Source organism: Lemur catta, chromosome 25 (genome assembly GCF_020740605.2).
Source record: "Lemur catta isolate mLemCat1 chromosome 25, mLemCat1.pri, whole genome shotgun sequence".
Classification (NCBI taxonomy): Eukaryota; Metazoa; Chordata; class Mammalia; order Primates; family Lemuridae; genus Lemur; species Lemur catta.
In genome coordinates, this window is record NC_059152.1 from 3,729,692 (window position 1) to 3,745,387 (window position 15,696).

The 15,696-nt window shown below is 45.1% G+C and overlaps 1 protein-coding gene across 1 annotated transcript in view; it reads right to left on the reverse strand.

Moving 5' to 3' along the window:
* LOC123627417 (kinesin-like protein KIF26B) overlaps positions 1 to 15,313 on the reverse strand; it is a 150,368-nt gene extending 135,055 nt beyond the window's left edge. The window contains exon 1 of the mRNA XM_045536954.1: positions 14,790 to 15,313. Within this exon, the coding sequence (XP_045392910.1) occupies positions 14,790 to 15,188 (399 nt within the window). The 5' untranslated portion in view covers positions 15,189 to 15,313. The remainder of the gene's footprint in view (positions 1 to 14,789) is intronic.
* Positions 15,314 to 15,696: the final 383 nt, after the last annotated feature.

Sequence of the window (15,696 nt, forward strand, 5' to 3'; positions counted from 1 at the left end):
TAAGATTTTCGTGTCTGTACTCTCCTTCATTGTCTCCACGGTTTTTCCCAAAGCAAAGAGCATTTCAACAGCTGAAGCATGTTGTGCAAGTTTTAGCAATCCAGGCACATGTCCAGGAAGGAGTCGGCCATCACCTCCTCAATCCGGAGTGGACTGGCCGCCCCTTTTTCTAGAACAGGAAAGCTTCTGAACTGCACTTATTACGGGACAGCACCTCCTGCCCTCATTTTCTTCAGAGAGCCTCGGCAGCCACCATTCATCTTTCCTACTCATTACATGCGCACAAGACTTTTCATTCCTCTGCTACCCATCCTCCTCTTACCTCCTAATGGACTCAACAGAGTGGTTGCTGCTTCTAAATTGCCAGGTTCATAAACTATGATGAAGCGCTGGCTGTTTGAACAGAGTGTCGGGAGAGAGGGGGCCACCGAGCCTAATAGCAGTGGCTAATCCCTTGAAGCACCTGCACTCTATCAAAAAAGCTATTTAGATGAGAAAGTACAATCTGTCTTTAGAGGAAAACAAGAAACTGTTGTCTTCAACAAAAACTCCAATGCACAGTCTCAGCTGCCTTTGAAGTGGGCTATGAATGAATCTCTATGCTACAAAGTAACCCTGCAAAACGGCCATGTTCAAGATATTAATCATGAGATTACTGCTAAAAACGAGAGCTATAGCGTGTTCAGATAGGAGATGCCTCAGTTTTGTAAATTCATCGGTTCCATCACTGTTTTTCAGAGGGCATGTTCATTTTCTCAGGTGTTCCTCACCCATAAATGTGTTAGGCTGCAATGAGGCCGAGAGCTCTGCTCTGTGAGTGGTCTGTGAAGGGTGATTTATAGTTTCTCAGTGTAGGATTTTGCATCTCTCTATATATATATTTATAATGATTATGAATAGATATAAAGTGATATGTAAATAACTTAAAACCAGTGCTTAGAAGTACACAGAACTAAAACAATTTTTTTAAGCATGAACTTAATCTTCACAACAATCTTAGGCGATAGATACTCCACTACTGGAGAGATACCATCCCCCTTCTACAGAAGGGGAAATGGAGGCTTTGAATGGTCAATTTACCAATTACTCAGCTTACAAATGGCCAAGAGGCATGAAAAAATGCTCAATGTCGCTAATAATTACACATATGCAAATCAAAACCACAGTGAGATAGCACTTGGTACCCATTAGGATGGCCATTATCAAAAAGAAAAAAAATAAGCGTTGGAGAGATTGTGGAGAAACTAGAAACCTCATGCACTCTTGGTAGGAATGTAAAATGGCACAGATGCTATGGAAAACAGTATGGCAGTTCCTCAACAAATTAAAATGGAATTTCTATATGACCAGCAATTTCATTTCTGGGTACATATCCAAAAGCATCGAAAGCAGAGCCTTGGAAGAGTTCTGGAGATGGTGGTGGCACGACAATGTGAACGTACTTAATGCCACAGTACTGCATGCTTAAAAATGATTAAAATGGTAAGTTTTATATTATGCATATGTTACCACAAATAAAACCACTGTGACTCAGCTAATAAGTAGGTGAGCCAGAATTCACGTGCAGAGTTGCACGCTATTTCCGCCATGCCAAAAGCAAGCTCCACTGCCACGGAAGATGTGTTCAGCCAATAGGTCCCTCGTAAAGCACATGCGTCAGGACACGGAATTTAAACATACGCTATGCTGTTACATAAGGACATTATTGACAAGGAGACAGCCCCGTTTCCTTTGAGTCATCTTGGGAAACTGCAATACCGTATTGCAATACTTTCTGGAGGGATCCCACCAGGCCTGCGAGCCTACGTGTCAGGTAAGCTGAAGTGCCTCTCACTAGGTGGCAGCATTGCTCACGCAGCCCTTTTGTCGTTTTTTGGTCCATCTTTGTCTCAAGCTTTATCCCCACGGGTTCCCCACCTCCCAGCAAGGAGATGTGACACTGGGCAGTATTTCTACACTGCAAGACAATGTGAAACCTGACTTGGAAATCCTCGTCACCCAGCATCGCCCCAGAGAAATCCTGTTAGCAGCGTGCACTGTGGACGGCCCTCCCCAGCAAGGCTGCACATCTGACCAGTCTGGGGAACCGGCCCCCTCCCCTTAGGAGAGCGGTGGGAACAGAGGCAAGTGCATGGGAGACCCTAGTTCAACTCCTTTCTCGGTCACTTCCCAGCTATGGGACCCTTGGGCAGGTCACCTGGCATGCCCGGGCCTTGGTTTGGCATCTCTAATTCGCAAGGGCAGCCTTCTCATCCTGCTTCCATCCGTGTCCCCGAGCTCTGCTTGCTTTAACAGAGAGGGAACATGTCGGTGAGCAAGTTAATGAGTTCGACCTTCCCAGGGACGCCTCTCCCCGTAGCCTAATGGGCAGTGGAACCAGGCGGCCTAAGGTGATGGCAACTGTCAGGTTGGCTCCGGTGAGTCATCCAATTAGAAAACTCCTGGTCACAGGGGCTGAATATCGATGGGGCTGTTGCCATGCTTGCTTTTCCACATGGTACCTTTTTTCCCTCCCCACTGACTCACCCAGGCCCAGGCTCAGATAAGCGACTGAAGGACACGTTAACCCTTCGAGGCCAGGAGGGGCAGCAGAAATACACTACACGGTCTCCAGAGTCCTGAAGATGGTGACTAATATGCTTCCTCAACACCTAAATTACTCCCTGGGAGTGACTTAAGCGTAAGAAATATATGACTCATTAACTAATCCTCACAAATACCTCTATGAGATAAAAGCATGCTAATTTGTCACGCTTAAAAACTGTTAGCACAGTAAAATCTCAATTTAAAATTAATTAGGTATATGTCTGGGGGGGGTAGGTAAGGAGGAGTCTCTGATTTTTCAATTTATTGAAAACAATTTAATAATCTTAAAAGATTTATATTTTATAACGATGTAAAAGAATATGAAAGCAAATGCATTAAAATTATATTTTACCGTAAGCATATAAGTTAGGGAAGAATGAAAGGCCTGAATTATCTGTTTTTCAAAGTGTTCATTCGATAAGAATGAACTAGGCCTGAATTACTTGATATTTCAAGTTAATTCCAAAATAAGGTTTTACTCTTTCGCATTATTTTAAATGTGACCACTCCACTCTTCTGTGGGATTTTAAATGATTTGAGTCTACACGCTGCTCCCCCTCCTCCTCTAGAAAGGTCCCAAAATACGGGGAAAAACTGGTCAGTGAGGCTTTCAGTATTTTATCAATTAATTCACTAATGATGGGATGAAATCATCTCTGCTTAAAATATGACATTCTCAGGTACGATGCGATATAAACATGGAAAGTTAATTTCTAGTAATATGTATAAGGGGCTGGCATTTTCTGAGTTGCTGAATAACATTTCATACGCTTGATATGCATTTTATGACAGTGGTGTTTTTGCATTTACCACTGGTTCCGATAGGGGCGAAGGGGGCCCCGATTCCATTCAGGTGAGTCACGTGACCCTGCGCTAAGTGAAGAGGGCACCCCAAGTTCAGTGAACTTGACTGAGGGGCTACCATGCATCAGACACAGTGCCAAGTACATACATTATTGCACCTAATTCCCAGAACTCTGCAACTTCGCACCTTGCGGAGGAGAAAATACAAATGCATCCCAGTTAGGAAGCTTGCACAGAGGTAGCACAGGAAGCAGGGAAGCTGGGGTTTTATTTCCGGTGCATGAACAGCAAATCCAGCGTGACCCCAACTTCTACTCCCTCATTGTGTGAGGCTTGGGTAAAAATCATTGATAAGTATCAGCCTCAGACTTTCTAAAACAATCTGTTTTCTTTGTCATTAGGAAAACCCCGTAGCTGTTGCTTCCCCCTTGGCCAGCTCGCTGTGGACGGTGGATACTCCCTAGCTCTGTTCCCCAACTCTGTAATACGCTGGAAGATTCTGCCTGAGGACACGAGGGCTGGGGAGGATGGCTGAAATGGAGAGTGATGCGGGAAAGCTGTCAAAAACGTAAGAGAGCCGTGAAGAGGCATCTACATCCTGACAATCTTCTCTCTGACTGATGTCACCTCCCAGTGCAGCAGTTCTCAGCTCTGCCGTCCACCCCAGCCTCGCCTGGGAGGACGAGGGGGCAGCGCAGGGACCAGGGAAAGTAACTCCCTCTCCCCACCCATGTTCAGAGTTAACAGCCTCGTTCCACCTCACCACCCTGCCCTCTTCACCCACACACGGGGCAGGGGGGCAGTAACTAAGAAATTCTGTTTTTAAGGGGCATCGCATTTTGCCTACTGTTTTCTAGCCTCTTTCTGGAGCCTTACAGTACTGTAGAGAAGAAAAACAAAAATACAGACCACTCCCATCAACTAAGCCCAAACTATCAGCCTTGGTCAGTAGAAAAGGAATCAGCCTCCTCTAGCACCGGTTAGATTAGGCCCTCAACTTAAATTTATCTACCTCCAGGCAGCGTTCCAAGAAGTGCTCTTTACATTTATAACTGGTGAAAGCAAAAATGACTTAAAAAGTATTTCATAAGTCCCAAAGAGGAGACTTTGAAAAACACATGTATATAACTTGATCATTCGACCTCACCTCTGAGTGTTTTTTTCATTTTGTCTGGCTCCCGAGGTGTCCCCCTCAGCTGTATTCGGTGGTATATGCCAATAGGACACTCTCCTCCTCCCTCCTCTTTGATTTGCCCGTTTTTATCCTTTCCACCTGTTCCCTATTCCTCTCCAACCACGGAGCATGAACGGGAACCTCCACCGCCGGCCAGCTGTGGACACTTCCACCTGCTCCTCCTTCAGGATCGGGCCAGGGAGGAAGCAGCCCACATACGCCTCACCCCTTCAACTTCACTTTTCATCCATCCGTCTGTTAATATCCACCTACCTACTTACATACAGTCGGTTAATAGTGTCCCCCCAAAATTCATGTTCACTTGGAACTTCAGAATGTGACCTCATTTAGACACAGGGTCTTTGCAGATGTATTTAGTTGAGGATTGAGATGCGCTCATATTGGATCAGAGTGGCTCTAAATCCAACGACTCCTATCCTTGTAAGAACAGGGGACGCAGAGAGACACGAGACCACGTGAAGAGAGGGGCAGAGACGGGAGCCATGTGCCACTAGCCGAGGAATGCCTGGAGCCACCAGAAGCTGGGAGAGGCAAGGAAGGACTCTTCCCTGGTCCTGTCAGAGGGAGCGTGGCCCGGCTGACACTTTGATTTCTAACTTCTAGTATCCACACTATGAGGAACACATTTTTGTTTTAAGCCACCTACTTTGTAGCAATTAGTTACAGCAGCTCTAGGAAAACTATCATCTCTCTACCTCTATTCACTGTTCCCTTCCCTGTACCGATTATTCCAGCACCAGATAAATTTTCTTGAAGCTGTGTTTCTTGGCCCTACCAGTTCACAACAAGGCCTGGGTCTCACCCGCACAGATTCCCGTTTAATTGGCCTAGCGTGGCGCAGGCATTAGGAGTCCTTGCAATCTCCCAGGTGATTCCAGCGTGCAGCCAAGATTGAGAACTCCTGCCTTCGAGCGAGGCAATCTTCCCATTCCCTCTACAAAACCTCCAACGGCTGTCGCCTGCCTACCGAATAAAAAGTGATACCAATTAACACTTCCATTCCGCTCCACGATTTCTAAAGTGCTTTCAAATGCATTTGACCCCCACGATCTCATGGATGAGGTCAGAAACCGTTCCTGGGGCAGCTCTGGGAAACCCCATTCTGCCGGGTCAGAAGGCCCCACAAAGCAGATGAACTTCCTTGTGCACATATTTCAGTCAAGTCTCTCCCCAGCCCTCCTGCCACCCCCTTCTCCTCCCCTCCGCCCCCAGCTTGGCACGATTTCTGCAGTTTCAACAGTACGAGAGACTTACATAATGTAATTGCTAGCTACCGATGGAGAGTGGTGGCGGTGTTCTTGTTATTACGGTTCTGCAACAATAGGGAAATCTGAGACAACTGAAAACCAGCGGGGCAGCATGAGTACCCTCTCCTTCATGGGGAGGCGCCCAAATGAAATAATCCGACTTGCTAATGTACCAGGCGCTCTGCAGGGTAAGGTAGTTGGTCGTGGGGGAAGAAAGGCCCGTGTTCTTGGCCATCCTGCAGGTTTCTGCAGTAACGCCTCAGTCTGCATGCCCCACGCCGCTTCTCCTTACAAAGCTTTTCAGTCCCCAAACGCTTACCACGTGGGTCGGTTTCCTACCGCTGCTGAAGCAAATCACAACAAATCTAGGAGCTTTAAAACAACACAAATTGATCTTAAAGCTCCGAAGGTCAGAAGTCTACAATGGGACTGCAGGGCTGGCTCCTTCTGGAGACAAAGTGGAGATCCGATTCCTTGCCTATTCCAGCTTCTAGAGCAGTGGTCCCTGACTTTTTTGGCACCAGGGACAGTTTTCATGGAAGACAATTTTTCCGCGGGGGGAGGGGGCGGGGGGACAGTTTCGAGATGATTCAAGTGCATTACGTTTATTGTGCACTTTATTATTATTATTGTATTATATTATCGTAGCATATAATGAAATAATTATACAACTCACCATAGGTTGGGGACCCCTCTATGCAGAGTCCTCGGCTCGTGGCCCTCTGTCATTGAAACCAGCAGTCCTGCACCTTCCTCTCCTCTCTGACCTCCACTTCCGTCCTCCCACCTTCTCTCCGTGGCTCTGAACTTCCTGCCACCCTCTTTTAAGAGCTTTTGTGATTACCTGGGGCCCACCTGGATAACACGAGATGCTCCTCCCACCTCAAGAGCCTTAATTTAATCACACCTGCAAAGTTCCTGTTACCACGAGAGCTAACATGTCCACAGATGGTGGGGATTAGGACATGGACATCTTATCCCTTATTCAGCCTACCACACCAAGCAAATGACCAAAAATAATGTGAATTTTCCTGATGAAGTTTGGGTGTTCCTTGCAGACCACAGCCCCACCCATGTTCGTAAGATATGTCTACCCTAGAGGTGGGGAACCTGCGGCCTTAAGGCCACATGTAGCCTTCTAGGTCCTTAAGTGCGGCCTTTTGACGGAATCCAAAGTGTACAGAACAAATCCTTTTATTTTTATGAATACATTTTGGCTCATATTTTATATTTTTATTTTATTTTTAAAATGAACATATTTAAAATACCAAAAAACAAAATAAGTTTCAACAAAATAATCCTCCCAGCTTGAGCAGCACAATTAGAACGTTAGTAAGCCATAAGGACTAAATTCACGGCTGCTACGCTCATGATTTAGTTCTAACTTCCCCCACCTGACTGGCCACACGAGGCTGGTTGGCCAGAGTTTATGGGGATCGAGTACACCGGTGTGTTATTGGCTTTTGACAATGGTGCACTGTGTTTCTGGCTGAAGTGGCATTTGTGAATAGTTGCACAGCTTGACAGTATTTTTTAATTCTGTCAGCTTAATAGCCCATCATTTCAAAGAAGACCAAGTAAACTCTAAAGAAAGAAAACAGATTTTTTTAAATGAAGATTGAGAATTTTAATATTATCTTGTTTCTGCTAAAGATAAGATGATTTCCTTGCTTTGCGATACTGCAGTATCAACATTTAACACATTCACTGCCATGTGAGTTGTATTTAACTCATGCTTTAATTGGTCTGGTGTAGTTTAGGCATTAGGAGTTCTTGAAATCTCCCCGGTGATTCTAGTTCTGAGCCCTGGGCCTCGTGAAGCATATGTAACTTACACGTGTCTTCATCTTGGGAGCTGACGGAACTATTTTTCAAGTTGCATATAACTCATGTGCAAAAAAACAATAAAAAATTTTTTTTTTCATTAAATTAGAAAGGATCACTTTGTTTTCAAAGTTTTTATTCTGTTTTCATAATAAAACACTGTGCCCCCACGGAAAAAATTTTTTTTCTAGCGTGGCAGTCAATGTGTAAAGAAATGCAATGCTCATCAGCATTATAACACTCATAAGGACCACAAATATTTTAAATTAGAAGGAGAGGTGCAAAAGGTTGCACTGCAGAAATTAAAAGATGCAAAGACAATTCTTTCAAACAGCAATAGGACCTGGAAATAATCCCCTTATAAAGTAGGCAAATACTCGGGGGAAAAGGGGAAGCCATTCAGTGATGTAGAAATTGTGAAAGAATGCATTGCTGAAGTGGTAGGATGCTTAGACCCTGATAATGTCTCAAAGGACAAACAACTGCCTCTTTCAAGGAGAATCATAACTGATTGGCCACATGAATTAGCCTTCAACTTAACAGAACAACTTCATGCAATACTTCAAAAGGAAAATACATATTGTTCAATTGCTTTGGATGAAGCAACTGACACTACTGACTCAGAACAAGTTTTATACTTCATTCCGGTCATAACAGAAGATTTTCTTTGCTATGAAGAGTTACTCACTTTGGGCACTCTTAGGAACAGAACACGGGGAATAGATACCTTCAACAACTTTAAACATAAATGCTGTGAATCTGGACTGAATTTGGTAAATTTAGTGAGTGTATGTATGGCTGGTGCAACTTCCATGACAGGAAATCAAGAAGGGTTTAGTGCACAGATAAAAAAAAGTATTAACAGATCCAGATGCTCTCATTTCTTTTCATTGTATCTTACACTAGCAAAATCTCTGTGCTAAAGTTACTATTTTAAGTGACACTTTGCAACAAGTTGTAAGTTTTGTTAACTATATTCATGCAAATGCAACACGGCATGGTCAGTTTTGTAACATGCTAAAGTTGAACCATGAGGTATTCGGTTTGAATTTGCCATACCATTCTAAAGTGCATTGACTATTGCAGGGACAGGTGTTAGCCACAATTTTATCGCTGTGAGAATAGGTAGTTAAATTTTATGAAGAACAGAATCAGCAATGTGAATTATTGAAAGAAGATTTCTAAAGGAATGTAGCATTTCTGTGTGATATCACATCAAATCAAAATGACTTGAATATTTCTTTGCATGGTAAAACTAAGTCTATTATATGATATGTGGCAAAAATTCCAAACATTTCTAAAAAAGCTATCTGTTTTCAAAACACTTCCTCTTCAAAAGGAAATTTTAGATGAACCTTTCCCCAATTAGCAAAAGTCACTGATGAGCAGGATGATATATGCAAATCATTTGAAGAATACGCAGTTGTTATAGACCTATTGGAGAATACAATGAAAGTTTCACCAACTTTAAGAATAATGTCATCACACTCAAATTAGCACTTCAGCCTCACCTAGTTGATATCACCAAGGCACTGAAAAAACTACAGATGGAATTGACTTAGCTCTCAGTAGATGACATTTTAAAGTCATTGTTTGATGCTAAGAAAGATCCAATTGAAATATGGAAAAATGCAGCAGAATACCCACACCTTTGGCAACATGCCCGAAAAATGCTTTCTTGCTTTTCAACCACTTATTGCTGTGAACCTACATTCTCCTACCTGACCCAAATCAAGATGCCCTTAAGGTCACAAATGGCTGATGCCCATCTAGCGGATCAGCAGAAACCGTGGACCTCCATGCTGCAACCAAATTTTCAAATGCTTTCCAACAAAAAGCAGACACAAGAGAGTCATTAAAAGGTGAGTTAACTTTAAAATTAACAAATAGTTTTCATTTTTTGAAACTATTACGTACACTGTAGTTCGATTATTACAAAATAATGTACACTTTTAAGTATATCTAATTGAAGTTTCTTGAATGCAGCCTCATTTGATTACAGCTAAATTAATGCTGCCTTCCAACATGAACAGTTTCCCCGCCCCTGGTCTATCGTTTTGGAATTTCATCCTGAGCATTATATTCTTGAGACATGCTGTCCAGGACTGAATATACAAACGGATTCCTTTTCCTGTGTTCATGATTTGTCAGAAAGCATAAAGATAAGTAATCTCATACCCCTTGACCATCTACAAACAGGAGAAAACAAAAATCCATGGTCTGAAAACTGCTTCCATTGTCATAATTTGTCTGATAGTGGCATCTCACGCTATTGCACTGGCCAGGCAGAAGCAGCAGGACATGGGCAGCCACTGACACCAGGGCTGGCCCAGGAAGGGGCATGGTGCGTATTTCGGGAGACAAGTGCCTGAGCCCTGGAAAGCTGGCCAGCCGCCAAACACCCACCTCTGCACCTTCTTGAAAAGCGGTTCAGCCGGGAGAAGCACGTGTATACCTCACCCCCGGGCATCAGCTGTGCTAGAACACGTGTCTCTGGTTCCCACGAACCCACCACAGAAAACGCCTCTGAGCACAACAGCCCTTGGAGGGCCTCCCAAAGTGTCACCTTCCCCCTACAGGGGAACCTGGGAGTCCTCCATGAAAGGTGCCAGCATCAAGTCCCCCCAAGGCTTCTAATCTCTGAGGAGCAAGTTTTAGGCACTGCAGAGGTCTTACAGCTCTGCCGACCTTGCAATGTTTCGAGGCTGGTGCTGCTTTTGCATTCTCTTGTGCCCGGGTCTTAAAATGTGAAGTCCACTAATGACTGTGCTTAATAGGCACAATTATTTCTAAAGATGTCACAGAGACAATCCCACAATGACTGCAGCCAGAGTTCAGTCTCGCGTCATTTCTGACATTGATTCCAATGGATGTTTTCTGAGAAACCAGGATAATTTTTATTAAAGACGTTTTCCTGTAACTCAAGGAATGCACATTGAATGACTTCATTGTATTAATGATCTGTTATGGATTTATAAATCTAATAGCTTCTTGAATTTTCTTGACCAGTTCGATTTATCAAAATCCTATGAAATAAAAGTTCTTCTACCTTTTCAAAATGCCCATGTGTGTATAGACTGTGCTAAATGTCCATGAATTGATAAAAGAAAGTTTCTTTGAAAGGGCCCACCTTATGATTGTCTAGGAAATGAATTTGCTAAGGTAGTTAATGACAAATTATCTTTGCGATTTGGTCAACATTTTTGATGTAATCTCAGTGTCTCCTAAATTACTCTTTTTCTTACCTTTCTGGGTAGATTCATATTTATCTGCGATGCTTATAGATTCTTGCTCTTTCTAGGGGTACTATAGACACATGAAAGATACAGCAAAAAGAATCAAGAATCTTCCTACTGCAAACTTTGAGGATTATTACACAGTGGTGTGGGTTACAGGGATTGAGGGACCTTTTTGTTACCCACACGAAGGTTCCTCCAGGCTCGCTGTTACAAAGCCTGTTCTCGTCTTGTTCATCCTCACTGCATCTGAGCTGAAGGACAAATGTCCTCTTCTTCTCCCTCATTTCTATAGGCTCAGGTTCTGTGGGTGTGGACCAGGACCCTTAGTGGTGACAAAGTCTAGATGCTTCTCCGCCCAGGGAACAGCTTTGGCACGAATCCAGAGGCCATCTGCTCTGCGGGGAGGGAAGTGGGAGTAGGGTGAGCAGGAAAAATGAGGTCAGCTTTCAGAGCAGTCAACCATCTCTGACGTGCTGGCTAGACTGTGAACTGCAGAATATTTACTGCAGGGAGATGTCCACGACAGGAGACACTCAGTCTGGCCAGGCCCAGATCCCCCACCGCAGGGCATCAGGATGACAGTCACAGCGCAGGGGACACGGATTCATAGCCAGGCACCAAATCTCTTTATCCCGGAGAGATTTCCTCTGGTCCCTTTCATTATTACTCAGGGGAAATGCACGAATTGGTCTGTTCTAGCTAGAGTTAGACAGAAACAACACAATGTACCCAGGACAATTTCAAATTGGTGGCTTGCATCTTTATACCTGGCTTTCGGCCACAGCAACCCTGCCGCACGGGCTGGATTACGAGCCCTGCAGGCTCACAAAGCAGCCGGGCATCTCTCCACCTTTGCACTCACCCGCTGCCTCGCAATAGGCAGTTCACCTGTCCCCTACCCCACTGTAAGGACCTCAGGACAGAAATCCTAGTTTCCAGCCCAAGCCAGCAGCCCCACCCAACACCTTGCACAGTGCCTGGCACGTGGTTAGAGCTCAGTAAATACTTATTCTTGTACAGGACATTCTCTTTCATCTGAGGTAGGGGAGGAAGTGGGGAAACAGAATTATCACACGAATAAAAGAAATGCACCAATAATCCCTCATCTTCCTTTTAAGCAGCATCTTCAGCATTTCCTCCTCCCACACAAACCTTCACCACACTTTGGATATTGTATATAAAAGCCCCAGTTCCACATTCTTCTGTCCTCGTTCGTCAGCGCTGGTGCAGTGGCTGAGTCTTCTAACGAGCCCCCGATGCGTGTTCCCAGTGCTCTGGGGCCGTGCAAGGTGAAATGTGAGTTGTCTATGTAACGTGAGTATGCAGCTCACACAACCCAGGGATGTGCTGAAAATATGACCTGGGTAAAAGGATGTTCACCTGAGCATTTTATTTATAGCAGCAAAAACCTAGACTCCAAAAACTGATACTTGGTTATAAAAATTAGGACATATTTATAGCGTGAGTAATATGCATATAATGGGATATTATGCTACCACGGAAGATCGTATTTTAGAAAAATGTATAACGGCACGGGAAAATGACCCAGTATATTAAGGGAAAGGCAGGTCACAGAATTGAATGTGGTCACAGTTTTACAAATTGTGAGCATATAAAATACTAGGAGGAAATACACCTAAGTGTTACGTAGTTTATTTCTGGGTGCTGTTCACTTTCAAAGTCTTATTTCAACTTTTTCATATATTTTAAATTTTATTTTATAATAAACAGGTATTACTTTTATAATTTCCAAAATAGCATGTTTTAAAATTGCAAACAACAAAAAAAAAGTATATGATTCCACAATGAAAAGAAATCCTATCTGTTCCTGCCCTAGATGGTTATTTTCAAGATTAGACGATGAAGCCTCCTCCAAGATGCCACTGGTTCCTTATTATATTTATATGTGAGACCCAGAAAATTCCATCCAAAAGTCAAGTGGCAGCAAGGCCCCTGCAGGTCAAGATAGGAGTCCTTGTCTTTGGTGTGTCAGGTCTGAAAAAGAGCCGTATCTGCAAAAGCTGCTGACAAGAGATCACTGCAGAGGGAGCTAGAAAAGGTGGAAGCAGCCGTGGTAGGGAACCCCATTCCCCTGGCGGGGGGAGAGTTGGTGCTGGTTCAGTCTGTCAATGCCTGTGTGGTGGCCACGGGTCATTCAATTTCTCCAAGCATCATATTCCCCCCATCTGTAAAAGAAAGATCTAACATTTTCCCTGCCTGCCTCACAGGCCTATTTTGTGGGGTTAGATAAAACGATGTGCGAACTTTATTTTGTAAAAGACAAAGCACTCGTAAATCAAAAGTTTGGCAATCCAAGAATGCTAACATCTTAGGATAATGATCAGTGCTTCCCACTCTCTTTCAAGATATCAAGAGATAAAAGCTACATTCCCTCTCAAAAGGGAAAAGTCTAGAAAAGTCACCAGGGATTTTATCAGCCACGTTTAACTCGCTTTCTGTGTCCCCGTACCTTTGCCCCACGTAACAAAACTATGCTGTGTGTTCACTCGCCTTGTTCCTTTTTCTCCTGGGCACGTGGGCAGATTGGCTGTCTCAGCCTCCCCTGCGGGAAGGTGGGGCCAGGAGACTGGATTCTTGCCATTGGAACATGGATGGAAGCCATGCACATCCCTTCACGGCCAGGCTGGGCCCCAAAACCCCCCTGTGACATCCTCCATGCTCATTTCCTGGCTGGTTACAGACTCTGGAGGCCCCAGGAAGACAATGACACATTTGAGGGAAGAACCCCAAGTCCCTACATCACAGCAGAAGGCCACCCACCAAACACCCACATTGACAGGGACACAGATGAAAAATAACCTCAGATCTTTAGGATCATTTGTTACATCAGTTATCATCCCTGACTGATACACCGGTGACCACAGCCACCTGTCCACTCCAGTGACGGGCAGTGCTCTCTGCCGCTTGCCACGCAACTGACACCAGGGGACACAGGGGACACGTACATTACAAACCCAACCCTCACCCACCAGAAAACTCACCTAGGAAAAATTAAGACAATTTTTTTAGATTCCCCGGCAGATTTAAGAACTGCTCCCTTATTTCTATAGCTAAACTTGGGGGGGGGTGTGCTCATTTAAAAACACTGAAAAGGAAAACACACCATTGGCAACCCAATCCCAACAGAATTTAAGGTGAGTGGCAAACAGAAAAGGGTGAAGGTCTGCAGAGGTAGGAGAGGTTAGGAGGGGAGTCTACACCTCTTTTAGAAGGTGTAAACAATGCAAGCAGAGCACTAACACAGACCACTGGTCCCTTGTGTATTTTATCCTTAGCAGTGTCCAGCACTACCCACCATGATTTTAGGGAGCCACAATATTCTTTGGTTCAAAAATCTCTCACCCATCTGCCTTAATTTCTAAAATCTCTGTTAACAGGCGTAACAACAATCCCCTGCTCTCTGGAAGACATTGGGCTCCCTGTCTTGCGTACATTACACCTTAGTTAATTTCACTACTTACGTCCATGTATAAGTGAGCCTGAGAGAGGGCGAACCTTTGTGCAAGGTCACAGTGCTAGTAAGTGCACAAGTCAGGGCTTGGACTCCAGTCCAGGTATCTCCCGGACATACACTCTTCCTTGCTGCAGCATGCAGCAAACCTGCTGGCTGGGACACCCCTGACATTGCCTGAAGGGAATGCTGAATGAGCAGAGAGAGAGCAGGTACAGAAGGTTGGGGGGATGCAGTAGGCAGGCTCTCAAAGCAGGCGGCCCAGGTGGAACACCTGGCTCAGAGCCCTCTGGGGACTGCAAGGAAACATTAAGTTCTGAGCTGGGGAGTTCCCGGGAGAATGTGGAGAAAGGAAGTACCACCCACCTCTCTGCTTTGAGCACGGCCAACCATGCTCTTCCCGCCTCCCAGAGGCGACTTACCTGGTATGGGTATAGGGTGACCCCGTTGGTTCTCGACAGGGACCAAGTGCCGTCCAGGTATTGGTGAGCCTGGATGGCCACCGAATTGAGGATGTTCCCGTTGCTGGGACTGGTGGCCATCTGGAGGCTGACCTTGGCCTGGTGGGTTGGGGACCCGCTCTTCTTTTCCGCCCCATTGCTGACCCCAAGGCTGTTAGGTTTGCTGCTGTGCTTGCTGACGAAGCCGGTGTAGTTGGAGCTGGCATAGGCGGCGGGCACGAAGGCCCAATCCCGGGGCTGCTGGAGCCCACCCACGTGCCGGGACCCCACCAGGGCGGGCATGCTGGAGAGCGGCGGGGGTGAGCCCGGCGAGGCATCGTAGTGCTCGCTGCCGGCTGCCTGCTCCAAGGCCAGCACCATGTGGATGGCCTCCTGCTTCAGCTGGTTCAGGTGCGTGGCACAGATGTCACAGCGGTTGTCCCGGTCATTCCACGCCTTCCGGATGGTGTTGGGGACCTGGAGTTTGTCATGAATCACGGCCGAGAAAGCAGGGTCCTGGAGAACACAGAAGCAGAAGGAAAAAAAGAGAGAGCGAGCCTGTAACTCAAGGCTGATAAGCGCAATTCAGATATCTGGTTTATGAGTTAAGCCCTAGACACATGCAAGGAACTGGACTGTTTGATTGGCATCCAACAGATATGAGAAGCCAGACTGGCAGAAGAGCCTCTATGGCTGACAAACATGTTCTGACAAATGCCTAAGAATTTTATAGTGAAAACTTTAAAAAAAAATAGGTTCCTAAGTATCCTCCTCACCGAGCCAATCAAATAAGAACCTTCTGGTTCCTGTGTCCACTCAAGAATTATACCCATACCTGGACCCCCCCGCAAGGTGTTCAATCAGAGACATAAATGTTTGCCAGGCATGA